Source organism: Coptis chinensis, chromosome 2 (assembly GCF_015680905.1).
Source record: "Coptis chinensis isolate HL-2020 chromosome 2, ASM1568090v1, whole genome shotgun sequence".
Lineage (NCBI taxonomy): Eukaryota > Viridiplantae > Streptophyta > Magnoliopsida > Ranunculales > Ranunculaceae > Coptis > Coptis chinensis.
Window position 1 is genome coordinate 19,411,062 of NC_141457.1, and position 12,630 is coordinate 19,423,691.

Sequence of the window (12,630 nt, forward strand, 5' to 3'; positions counted from 1 at the left end):
GGTTAACTAGTATCACCCCCTACTAGATGAGAAATTAGGATTTCTCCCATTGACAGTGTGTTTAGAAGAAGAGAATGATTTATGTTAATAGATAGAGAATTAAAAAGTTGAGTAATCCTAGGAAACAAATATATGTCCCATGGGCCACGTAGTTAGGTGTTTTGCGTATGAACCCCCTTCAGAGCCAAACCCAGAGAAGGTGGCAACCAATCTTTGTTTTGTGCTTAAAAGTACTTTTAACTTGGATCCTCGCCCCATGTGAAATTGTCTCATGCATGTATCTATGTTTCTTGTGCTAGCAACCGCGGTCTTCGCTGCAAATCCAGTTCTTCACCTAGATCAAACTTCCATGTTAAGTTGTCTCATGCATGCATTTGTACAAGCAGTGCTAAGTGCTAACTTTGCTCTTACTGCAAATGCTAACTATACGTAAGCTTAATTATTTTGAAAGCTATTGGATCATTAAATTCGGTATAGTAGGACTTTTGCACACAATGCGACAACTGATTAATTGGTGGGTTGCTTGATATTTTGGTGAAGTAATGCACCATCCACTGAAAGTTCAATTGTTACGATGTATAGTAAAAACACATTCCAATTTCTAAGAAATAAATATCTTACAAATTATTGGAAAATTCACCAAAAGGGACTAGAAAATGGAGGGTATGTATTGATATGTACAAAAAAAAAATGCATTGGTCGTTTCCAGACAATGCACAATACCTCATTCATATCAAAGAGGTGAAAGAGGGCATTCCAATCAAAATTTCTGCCTCAAAAAGGTGAGAAAGACTTGTCGAGTTTGTTCTTTCAAAAGGAAAACAAAGAAAAACTTTTTCCGACTAAAATAAATAGGGTTAATGAAAATTACCCAACACTAGATGAGCCAATTAGAATTCCCCCTAGATGAGAAATTAGAGTCTCTCCCAAAAAAAAAAAAAAAAAAAAAAACACGGTAAACTCAAATTGATTTTTTTTTTGTGTAATTAGAGGGAGACTCTAATTTCTCCATCTAGTAAGGAGGAAATCATAATTGGCTCATCTAGTGGGGGTAATATTAGTTAACCCAAATAAATATGATAAGCTGAAATTGAAAACTAAAGGTTGCTCATAACATCGAAAAAAAGAGAGGTACTGTTCATAGACAACCCAAAATAACTTGAATTTGCATTTTCAATTTTTAAATATAAGAAAGACGTCTTAGGTTAACTTTAAGTGACTTTGAACCTGGAATTAGTACAAATTTTGAAGATATAATTATCATACTTTTGACTTGTGAAGTTTTGAGCAACTTTCCTAGATAAACAGTCTGAGATTTATAATGAAATGTACGACTTGTTGGTACTCCTCATTGGAGAGGGTTGCAAGTTCCAATCCCACCAAGTGTTAGTTGAGATTTTGTTTTTGTTTAATTATGTGATGGGTCTTTGGGCCAGGTGAGTCTTCGGGTTAGTGATAAAGATGTTCCAATGATAGGTGGACCAAAGAGCGAAAATAAGTCTTTATGGACAAGGTGGAGGTGGTTGGGTCCACTCAAAATGGCTATCGGCGAGAGCCTTTGGGCAATATAAACCTTTGGGCTAGTGTCCCTCCGGAGTTGATCAACCTTCAGACAATATAAGTCTCCGGGCTAGGATCTTTCGATGTAACCAGTGTGGGTCTGCCTTAGCCATCTAAAAAAAAATAATGCACGGCTTGTTGTGTTTTTGGGGTTATGGCCTCATGGGCAACAAATTCAATTGTAGCTACGCAGCCAAGAATGTGTCGTATGATCATGGATGAATGTTTATCCAATTATTAAGCCCCAGAAGGACGAAAACGCTATTCTTTTTCAAGTCATATCGGCACTTCCTTTTTGTGATCCAAGTTAGTGAAAGAACTTTGCGGGATAGTCGTAAGCTCAGTTGCTCATGCTCAGTCACAGAATGAGTGGATTAACACTTGGTCGTGCACTGGTCTTGTTTTTAAAGTACCTAATTATCAAACCTAATGTTGAAATTAAATATGGCCACTGGAGTTCTACAACACATAATTCCATCAAAGGTTTTAGGTAGTAAACAACTTCTTTAATTGTCTTTTTCTCGTATGCGTAAAAATCAATAATTTGTGTATTAAATTGAAGGCTTTCCCCAAGCGATACTTGAACAGTTAAACTGAGATATTCTACTTAGATATATAATACACCCTAAATCATTTACGGAATGTAACTGTCTGATCAAGTCACGTCCTATATAGAACTCTTTTTGGATTAGAGACAATGTTCTTCTATCAAAAATTTGGTGGTCCTGCAATCGGATTTTGATGCTAGATTTTGTCCCTCCACAACCTATGGAATTCCACACAATTGCATTAGTTTCATCATCCTCATACTTCAATTAACTTTCAATCTTTCATCTATTTATTTTTGTTGTTCTCTTTCTCATGTATCTTTGTAAATGTATATATGAGTATATCACCTTCCAATCTGCCATCTTCATGGATGGAATACCACAGATGGATATACGGGTGCGTGTGGGGGCAGTCGCACCCTCTAAAATTAGAAAGGCTACATTACCACATAACTAATTGCATAGAAAAAATTTCAAACTATAAGGACTCGATCACACACCCCAATATTTTTTAGCAAACTTCTAACTTCCGCACTTCCTAAATTTTCACAACTATAGTAAGAATATAATCAACAAAAAAAATAGTATGAAAAAAAAACTAATAAAAAATATTATAATAAACCAATATTTTTTTTTTTTACTTCTTTTTTTGCTCTTACAAAATTATCATTTATCATTTATTTTGAGTAAAAAACTATTAAAAAATGACAAATGTGTCTTTGAATGTTTGAAGAGTTAATGAGACTAAAACAAATAGCCAAAGGCCCAAAGCCCAATCGGTCAGTTTGTATAATTCTAATCACCCATAACCCGTAAGCTTACCATCCTTTCTCAACCAAAAATAAAAAAAATAATATATATATATATATATATATATATATATATATATATATATATATATATATATATATATATATAATTTTTTACTTTAAATGTTAATCTTTTATAGTTTTCTCCACATGATAGTAACGCTATATAGACTTATAGCATTATAGAAAGTTAACAATTTGTTAAATTGTTGTAAACTTGTGAACTAGATTATGTAGATATATAGGCATAGTAGTATCATCAATTAATGACTTAAGTAGTTAACTTCGTCAGTCCATATTAAATTCTTAGTAGTCAACGCACTCTAGTTATGAATTGAAATAAAAACATAATTTTGTTAATCTTTATTGTTTAGACTTTTTAACAAATTTTTATTTTATTTTATATATATAATCTTGCACATAATCTCGCACCCTCTGGTTTAGAATCCTGTCTCCGTCCCTAAGAATAACAATACCTAAGAATAGCAATATAGCATACACTAAAACCCAAGGACAGACCCAGGTCTTCAAACTTTGGCGAAAAAAACTTAATATACACTTAGGTGAATAATATGTGTCATTTTTCTTTGTCGAAATGACACATCCAAATTCAAATTACTCATTCTCTCCTCACTTTCTAACTTCTTAAACAATTATCTTAGTATTGTAATTAGATAGTAAATCCCCAATTATAACATTACATATGATGATTTGTAAATTCAAAATCATGGCATTTATCCAATGCATCAACAATGTTATATTATAATTCTACATATATTAGACTTGTTTAAATCGTTAAAATCATAGTTACAAATTCAGAATTCGGTATCAATTCGGTAAAGAAGAAATTGTTAATTCGTACAAATTTGTTAAAAAATCAGAAAAGTCGGGAAAACCATAAATAATTAAAACATAAAATAGTATGCAGTGTGTGATTGTGCATCATGTCAGGGTTACTTTGAGCATATAACAAATTCAAAATGTACAAATATATATATGTAAAGTCTTGTTATATCTTTCGATATCCTCCAAATAATTGCAATTTAGAAAATAAAATATTAAAAAAATTAATAGAAAGCTATCCATCATAAAAGAAATCGTTAAAAATCGGTAAACATCGAGAATTAGGTGATTTTAATTGTTTATTTATTTTAAAATTCGGAAATCTATCAATTCGGAGACTTTTTACGTTTTTTTAAAAAAATCAGAGATTTTTGTGACTATGGTTAAAATAAATTTGGTTGTAACACATATAATTAGCATTCTCATTTATTTCATCAATGATAAGCTAGCCTTAGCATAAACCTCAGCAGGGTACATTTTATAGAAGGTTTTGTTCATTAAAGTCTATCGATGTTGTGAAAAATCAAACTAATTTATCAACGTATTAAAAGGGTGGGCAATGGTTGCAACCGCTTCACCCGTTTATATTATTTTTTGGTTGATTTCCAAAAAAGTTTGTTCAAATTTTTTAATACCCTCGAGAAAAATCCAGGTCCGTCACTGCTAATTAAAACCTATAGGTTTTCACTCAACTATTTTCATCCACATGCATCTAAATATGGTCTCCGTACTAATGTATTTATTTTAATTATGTGAAACTTATTTGGTTTGGCTTATTATTATCAGACTAATACTCCTTCTGGACGCGCCCCAAGTAAGAGCGCTAAAATATTAGCTCAACAGTTTTACTTTTTGTGGGGATATAAAATCAAATTAAAGCAAAAATTTTGAAATTTATTTACGATAGATTTTCGAAAGTAAAGCAAAAGGATTACGATTAGAGCATTTTGATGATGTCAATATCATCCTCGTCACACAAAAGGGAAACGGATGTGTGTAGAATGTTAGTTGCTTGTAAAATTAGGTGCACTATGATGAGGACGTTACAACTGACAAACCACCTCTCTATGTCCCTCCCTCTATATCTCCAAGTGCAACGGTAATTACGTGCAACTAACTTTAACCGTAAATGCAAAGATAAATAGTTGCCATGTCAATATATTTTCCTATCACCAAAAAAGCCAAAAAATCTCTAACAATCTCTAACTTCAGGTCAGTACTGATTCCAGAGTGTACCAAAACAATCCGTCCACGTCGCACATGCTAGCCACTGACTTACAAAAATTCCACGTCAGAACCTTTGATATATATGAAATTCCATCACACACAAACAAGTGAAGCAATTAGATCTCATTGCCAACAGAAAGAGTGAAGATATCTTTCCTTGTATCCAATCTTGTTTAATTCTTCATCTCATTCCATTGCAATCTCTATAACTTCAAGTAATGGGAGCTGTAAGTATGCTTTTAGATTTGTATATGCTTCATTTTTCTTACTTATGTTAGCTTGTGCACTAATTTTTCATTAATGTTTTTGTATATATAGGAAGATAACAAACCTGAAGAGAAGATGGAAGAAGAAGTGAAGAAACCAGTAGAAGAAGAAGTAAAGAAACCCGACGAAGAAAAACCCAAAGAAGAAAAGAAAACTGAGGAAGTAGTAAAGGAACCAAAACCACCTGAAGAAATAGTATTGAGAGTATTTATGCATTGTGAAGGATGTGCTAGAAAAGTTAGAAGAAGCTTAAGAGGATTTGAAGGTTATTTTAGTCCGTTACATTGATTTCTCGCATTTCTTGCTGTATTTCTTTGCGATTTTCTTAATTATGTTTGTTTTGTTAATAGGAGTTGAAGATGTGCAAACTGATTGCAAGACACATAAAGTGATTGTGAAGGGGAAGAATGGAGATCCTTTGAAGGTTTTGGAAAGAGTTCAAAGAAAGAGTAATAAACAAGTTGAACTTCTTACGCCGATTCCAAAACCCCCAGTTGAAGATGAAAAGAAGGTAGAAGAGAGTAAGGAGAATGTCAAACCTGAAGAGGTCCAGATCTCTTATTATCTTTTTTCAATATTTCATATAATTTATAGCCTCACTTCAGTCACTTGTTAATTTAATTCAGACAACTCTGTTTCAGGTTATTATCACAGTGGTGTTAAAAGTCCACATGCATTGCGAAGCTTGCGCACAAGAAATCCAGAAACGTATATTGAGAATGAAAGGTAGATAATATTCTTTTTCCACATATTCTTCCATCATTCTAAGCACCACTTTGTACATTCTTGACATTTCTCAAGAGTCTTTTTTAAATGGATCTTATTTGATCTTTAGTCCAGAGTACGTGACTTTCTTTTAGATTACTTTGGTCCAAATTAATTCGAAGATCTTGAAATTTTCAGGAGTTCAGACAGTAGAAGCAGATCTAAAGAGCTCACAAGTTATGGTCAAAGGTGTATTCGAACCACCTAAGCTTGTAGAACATGTTTACAAGAGAACTGGCAAGCATGCAATGATAGTGCACACAGAACCAGAGAAGAAAGAAGAAGAGAAAGCTGATATGAAAGATGAGAAAGAAGAAAAAGGGGAAAGTGAGAAGAAAGAAGGAGAAGAAGCCAAGCCAGCTGATGAAGAAGCAAAAAACCAAGAAGCAGAAGCAGAAGCAGAAGCAGAGGAAACCAAGGTAGAGGTAGAATTAAAGAAGAATGAATTCTACTACTACCCCCCGAAATACCATATGGAATATGCATACCCTCCTCAGATTTTCAGTGATGAAAATCCAAATGCATGTTCTGTTATGTGACAGTGGAGTATATGTGAGGGTAGGAAGTGGGAAAAGAGGCAAATACAGTATGGAATACGTATACCCTACTCTCACATACATGTCAATCTACAGAGAAGGACTGTAGACTTTTGGAAGGTTTTGGTCCTGTATTTGTACTTGGTAATATGTATGATACGAGCTATATATATATTCTAGCTTGTAGCCAGAGTTCTTGTACTTCCTTTTTGGGGCAATAAGTTTGTAACCAATGGAGTCAAAGCTCAAAATCTGTAAAGTGGTTATAGCTTATTGAAGCCTTGTTCAAAATAATGGAAAATTTTGTCGTTTTCCCCTTACCATTTGAGTGATGCATGCTTGCAACTTAGAAGGCTTGGAAATTAAACTTGATAATCTAATCAGTAAGTATAGTTTAATAATATCAACATAGTTATAAATTATTGTGAAAACATTAAAATACAATTGTAAGTGTAAATGTCTAAATTTACACCAAGAATTAGGATATTTAGTTCTTAGCTCTTAAGTTGGGATAATCAAGAGGGGATGGTTAATTTTATGTAGTGTTAATGGTTCTTTCTTCACGAAGCAGTTAAGATGCCTACGATTTACGAGACCGCATTAGTGAAATTTGGAATCAAGCCACACGTAGGTCTGAAGAGTAGCTTTTATAGTCATTGAGAGTGAGCAACATCATCAAGTGTGACATGTGTACTGATGAGTACTGGTGTGTGGTCGAGATGGATCAGAGGACGTGTATGTGCTTGTGAGAGGCATGTGTATAGCAGTTGTAGGTTTATCTGAGTTGACATAGGATGTAATGATGGTGTTCTCCGTAATGATGGTGTATGACTGTAATGGTGCATGTATTACAGCGGGAAAGGGGCTCAAGAATAAGCTGGTAATGATGATAGTAATATGTGATGATGTCACGAGATTAAGTCGAGTGACGAGTCACTGATCTGCTGAGAATGCGAGTGTTCCGACGATACACGAGTGCGATGGGCGTTCGTATGTCTAGGGGTAGCGTAATGTTGAGGGAGTTGTTGTGCGTGGACATCACGTGATTGATGGGATGTCCCTTACAGTAATCTAGATGTGTAGGTCCATTAGTCATTTTTATTTCTCCATGCGTATGGCCACAGATGAAAGATGAGAGTTGCTGGCCGGCTATACGCCAATACAATTCAACTAGATGCCTAAATATATATCGTGCATTTGATAGGACTATGTCGTTTGATATCGATTTTATTTGTGAATTTCACGTAATTGTTTCATGTCGTTGTGATTAAATCAACATTGAGTTTTTGTGATTACATGCTCAAAAAAGTTTTCATCCTGATTTTTTTTAATGTATTTAAGGATTCTGATTGTGGGGGTGCATTGTTAGGATGGATTGGGAATCTCATAGTAGCTCGGTATATTATTGAATTACGTCTGAGGTGTGGTATATGCTCAACACATACTGTCTCTAAAATCCTTCGACAAAATTTATGTCATTATACCATATTAGTATAAATAGTTTGAATTGTAAGAAATGTTGTAGGTTCATGACATTATTTCCAGATAAAAAGAGTAATGCTCAAATCTACTCAACACCAATTCAGAAGACATAGCTAGTAGGAGTTTTAAGGGCTTAGAAGCAGGAGTACAATTAATCTTCTAGAGTAAAGTTAATAGGAAACAAGAAACGAGAAATTAAGATTTTGGATTGTTCGATTCTCGATAGTGTTATTAAAGATCCTTTTAATACTCAAATATGCCTTACTCAATGTATTAGATCAGTTTGGCTTTTTTTAGTGAGTATTGTCACTATGTCGAGGAGAACACTTGAGATCATACTTTTCTTAGAAGATCTATAATGTGTTCCTCAAGTAGAATAACATTAGCATGTACCCAACCCGTCTATGTTTTTTGAACAAAAAAAAAGAAAAAAAGAAGAAGAAGGTATTCACATTTATTAGCCCATTAGGTCACATGTCTATGTTTGTTAAATGCCTTGCTCTCCCTATTATTGGTGTATATTTATATTGTGATTTTGTAACAAATGAAGTCTTTTCCCTTGAGGCGAAAAATAAGAAAGAGCCCCTAGAGCCGGAATACAATTTTAACAAATGCTCACCTTCAGCAACAACATGATGGATCTATCATTTTTTTTTTCCATAAAAACCTCCAGAGGGGAGGGGATTTGGCACTCTAAAGGAGATTTTAACAAAGTTGATTCCCATGAAGCCATTAAGAAGACAGTAATGAAAACGTTGTGGAATAATCATCTCATGGGAAATACACCCCAGATTACAAGGCATAATGGCCAGCTTGGAAACTCTTGCATTGCAAAATCCCATGTAGATTGTATAGTGTAGCAACAGGGTGTGCATCTGACATTCTTACTATTAAGCGTACAATGTGTAAACATGGTAAAAAATCTCTACAACACCTCTTATATATATGACTGTGGTCTAGCATAAGAGCTATGACAATGGCTTTACATGCATTTTGTCCAGCTTCAATGACCTCCAAGGAGCAGTTAACAAGGTCAAACACTCAAGGCCTACTATTACAGAATTGTGAACTGTTATTGTTGTACCTCTAATGGATGGCAGAGGTCTAGAAGGAAAGAAATATATGTTATTCTGATGATATAGTTTTTAGCGACAACACATGCAAGTTTAGAATCCATGGTATGAAGATCATCTAAATCAACCCTCAACTTATTGTGAAACTTCCTCTTTTGAGCAAGGTATTTACGTAGGTGTCTAAATAAGATGTCCATACTTCATATATCTGTTCCCAGTAAAAATATTCCTGTCACATAGAATTCCTTTTGCAACAATATTTTTGTATAATAGTTTTTGGATTATAAAAAGTTGAAGAAATTTAATTGATGAAGCGGGATCGAATGGAGCAAATGGAAATGAAAAATTGATTGTTAGACGATACGTCATATAGTAGTGGTGTACAATGTACTTAGAGCAGCTCATAGGAGTTTTTTTTTTTTTTTTTTTTTTTTTTTTTTTGCTATGGATGCCAAGAAATCAATATTAAGTCTGCAATGTTATGATGTTTTATCATAATTAATTGGTTTAACATACATTTACCAATTGATTTCCAAAATATTTCAAAATTTGTGCACCAAAAATGAAGCTTTTTACTTCAAGCAAAATATCTTAAAGATCCTGGGCGTATGCCCGGGTCAAAAATCTAGTCGAAACCTAAAACAAAATGCCACCAATCGCGACATTATAGCTCTCGTGGCAAAGTATGCTGCTGTGAATTGGTTGTGCCTTTTTCTTTTCCTTTTTCCTTTTTTTTCTTTAATGAAATTCGTTGTGCCTTACAGTAAAGACCGAGCAAACAATAGCACGAATGAATAGCTTACTCTATATGACCAATATAGGGGACTTCTAAAATACTACGCGGTATCTAGAAGTATGTGCCATTTTATTTGCAATATATGTGGTTTCTAGGGCTACGAATTTTATTTTTATTATTATTATTATTATTATTTTTTCGGTTTCCGTACTTTGGTTTCGGTTCAGTAATGGGTTCAATTTTGAGTTTCGATAAGATATTGGCTTGGTTTCGGATTTGCCATTCACCAAACCAATATGAACCCGAACCGATAAGATGGCATTTTAGTAAAAATAATTTTATAAATTTTGTGTAAATTTAGTTTTATTGTGTGGCTGAAATTAGTTGATATAATTTAAGGCTAGAAAGTAGGCCCGTGCATACACAGTGGCTCTTTTGAAAACTTACTTAATGATTATAATTATACATATAGAAAATTTATAATAAATCATTTTAATTGGGGAAATGATTCCCATTTTGTTGCTAACCATTTTTAATTTCCTATCAAATGATTTTAATGAAGTTTTTAAAACCCATTTTTGAATTTGGAGAGGGATCTTGTTTTAATAGTTAACTTAATTTAGATGTGCGATTCCCGTTTTATTAGGAGAAGTATTTGTATTTTAAATAGAAATGCTAGATTTTTTCTTTTTCAAATAGGGGAGGAATTCTCATTTTAATAAGTTAAGGATTCCCGTTTTAATTAGAAGTATTAAAATTTTCCTTCTCAATAAAAAAGGAATTATAGTTTTAATAGAAGATGATTTGGAATTTTAATAGATACCCTTTGTGGGAGCTTTAATATTAGAATATAGACTAGAAAGTAGGCTCGTGCATACGCATTGACTATTTTGAAAACTTGATCAACAATCATAACTATACATATAGAAATTTTTTAACAAATCGTGATTCCCATTTTAGTCACTAACCTGTTGTAATTTCCTAACAAATCATTTTAATTAAATTTAAAATTCCGTTTTAATTTCCTAACAAATTATTTTAATTAAGTTTTAAAAACACAATTTTTAATTAGGAGAGCGATCCCGTTTTAATAGTTGACTTAATTTAGAAGTGTGATTCCCGCTTTAATATAGGAGAAAAATTCCCGTTTTGATTAGATATGTTATATTTTCTCTTTTCAATAGGAGAGGAATTCTTGTTTTAATAAGAAAATGATTACTGTTTTAATTATAAGTACGTGTTAGATTTTTTATTTTTTATTTTTTTTTATTTTTAATTTTTTTTTCCTAATAGAGGAGGAATTCCGATTTTAATAGGAGAATGATTCCAACTTTTTTTTCCTGAATAAGTTATGGGGTTAAGGCAGACCCCTACCTGTTGATTAAACTTCAAAGAGTTACATACCTCCCTAGGAGAATGGTTCTCATTTTAATTAGAAGTGCATATCATTTTTTTTTCCAGTAAGAGAGGAATTCCCATTTTAATAGGAAATGATGATGTGAAATATTAATAGAGCTCGAAAAATACCCTTTATGGGAGCTTTAATATTAAGATATAGATTTGATTGATTTCGTAGTTTTCGGTTCGAGTTTGTTCGCTTTCGGTTTGCAATATATCTTATTAGTTCGGTTTCGAATGCACTATAATATTATGGTTCGGGTTGGTTTTGGATACCATATTTTCTTATCAATAAATTTTACAAAATCCGATCGATACAGATGCATTGACAACCCTAGTGGCTTCTAACATAAACTATTCCAATCCACACATTTGGGACCATTTCTTCCGAATTTCCAGTTGGATGATTGTCTGTGTAATAACTTGGAAAATGACTAACACCTGTCGGAGCAAAAACTGAAAGGAAAAGATCTACCCAGACATTCTTAAAAATCTACCTTTCGAATATCACAACGCACAGAATGACGCACAAAATGATAATGATAGTAATGGGATAGTTTGTTTGGATGCTCGAGACTGCACGACTTTTTAGTTTGGTGGCTGCCTACATACCCTAGGGGGGATAAAGTCTCAAGAGTCTGTAGAGTATAAAGTTTCCAATGTAGTTCTGCTAATGAAAACTCTTCAATATGTAACCACCCAAAACCCTAGAGAATCTCTAGCTCTGGATGATTATCTCTAGCTTTCAGGTACATTGAATAGAGTCATAACCTCCAAATTATGTAGGATCCGGCTGGGCCTTGTTTTTAGGCGATTCTGGGCTTACATTGAGGCATGCCCCACATGCCATGTTGTACCCTAGCTACGAACCCAGGCTAAAGCCTGCATATATAATGGGTTTAGTCCGAGTGCCATGTCCAGAGGATATGCCCAACTGGCCCACAGAGATGTTGTGTTGCTGAGCATTTTGTGCTCTAGCTATGAACCCGGGCTAAATCTACATATATAAAGGGTTCAGTTCGGGTGTCATGTCCAGAGAACATGCCTAGCTGGTCCATAGAGACGTTGTGTTGCTGAGCATTCCATCGAGCTGGAAGTCTCACTGCCCACAATTGGACCAACGAGCTGAGGCCATAGGATAGGAGGATAAGATAATTCCATGTGGACTATTTACGATGGGTCCACACATCACCCCTTCTCTGTCACGCAGAGTAGCCACGTGGCAGAGAAGAGAAAGTTATGAATATTTGTATTTGAATTTGAATTTTGTAGACATAAGATGTCATGGTGTTTTTTCAGCATCCTTCGTCATTGATGTCTTAGAGCAATGAATGCATAGATATTGAGTTTGATGCTTAAGAACATAGGTGAGTCGTACTGCAGAAT

General features: G+C 33.8%; 1 protein-coding gene across 2 annotated transcripts; it reads left to right on the forward strand.

Moving 5' to 3' along the window:
- Positions 1-4,928: 4,928 nt before the first annotated feature.
- Positions 4,929-6,875, forward strand: LOC147515250 (heavy metal-associated isoprenylated plant protein 7-like). 2 transcript variants are annotated; one of them, XM_086586381.1, is made up of 5 exons: positions 4,929-5,214; positions 5,306-5,519; positions 5,605-5,801; positions 5,896-5,980; positions 6,158-6,875. In XM_086586381.1, the coding sequence occupies exons 1-5, from the start codon at positions 5,206-5,208 to the stop codon at positions 6,556-6,558; spliced, it is 906 nt and encodes a 301-aa protein (XP_086442507.1). In that variant the 5' UTR covers positions 4,929-5,205; the 3' UTR covers positions 6,559-6,875. The 2 variants fall into 2 exon arrangements, with proteins under 2 accessions (XP_086442507.1, XP_086442515.1); XM_086586389.1 differs by having other exon boundaries at positions 5,605-5,765.
- The last annotated feature ends 5,755 nt before the right edge of the window (positions 6,876-12,630 follow it).

Bases quoted from the DNA above. Each gene is read 5' to 3' on its own strand.
- LOC147515250 (XM_086586381.1), top strand. The intron at 5,802-5,895 runs GTCCAGATCTCT...ACTCTGTTTCAG, and splicing joins AGAATGTCAAACCTGAAGAG to GTTATTATCACAGTGGTGTT. The intron at 5,981-6,157 runs GTAGATAATATT...TGAAATTTTCAG, and splicing joins ACGTATATTGAGAATGAAAG to GAGTTCAGACAGTAGAAGCA.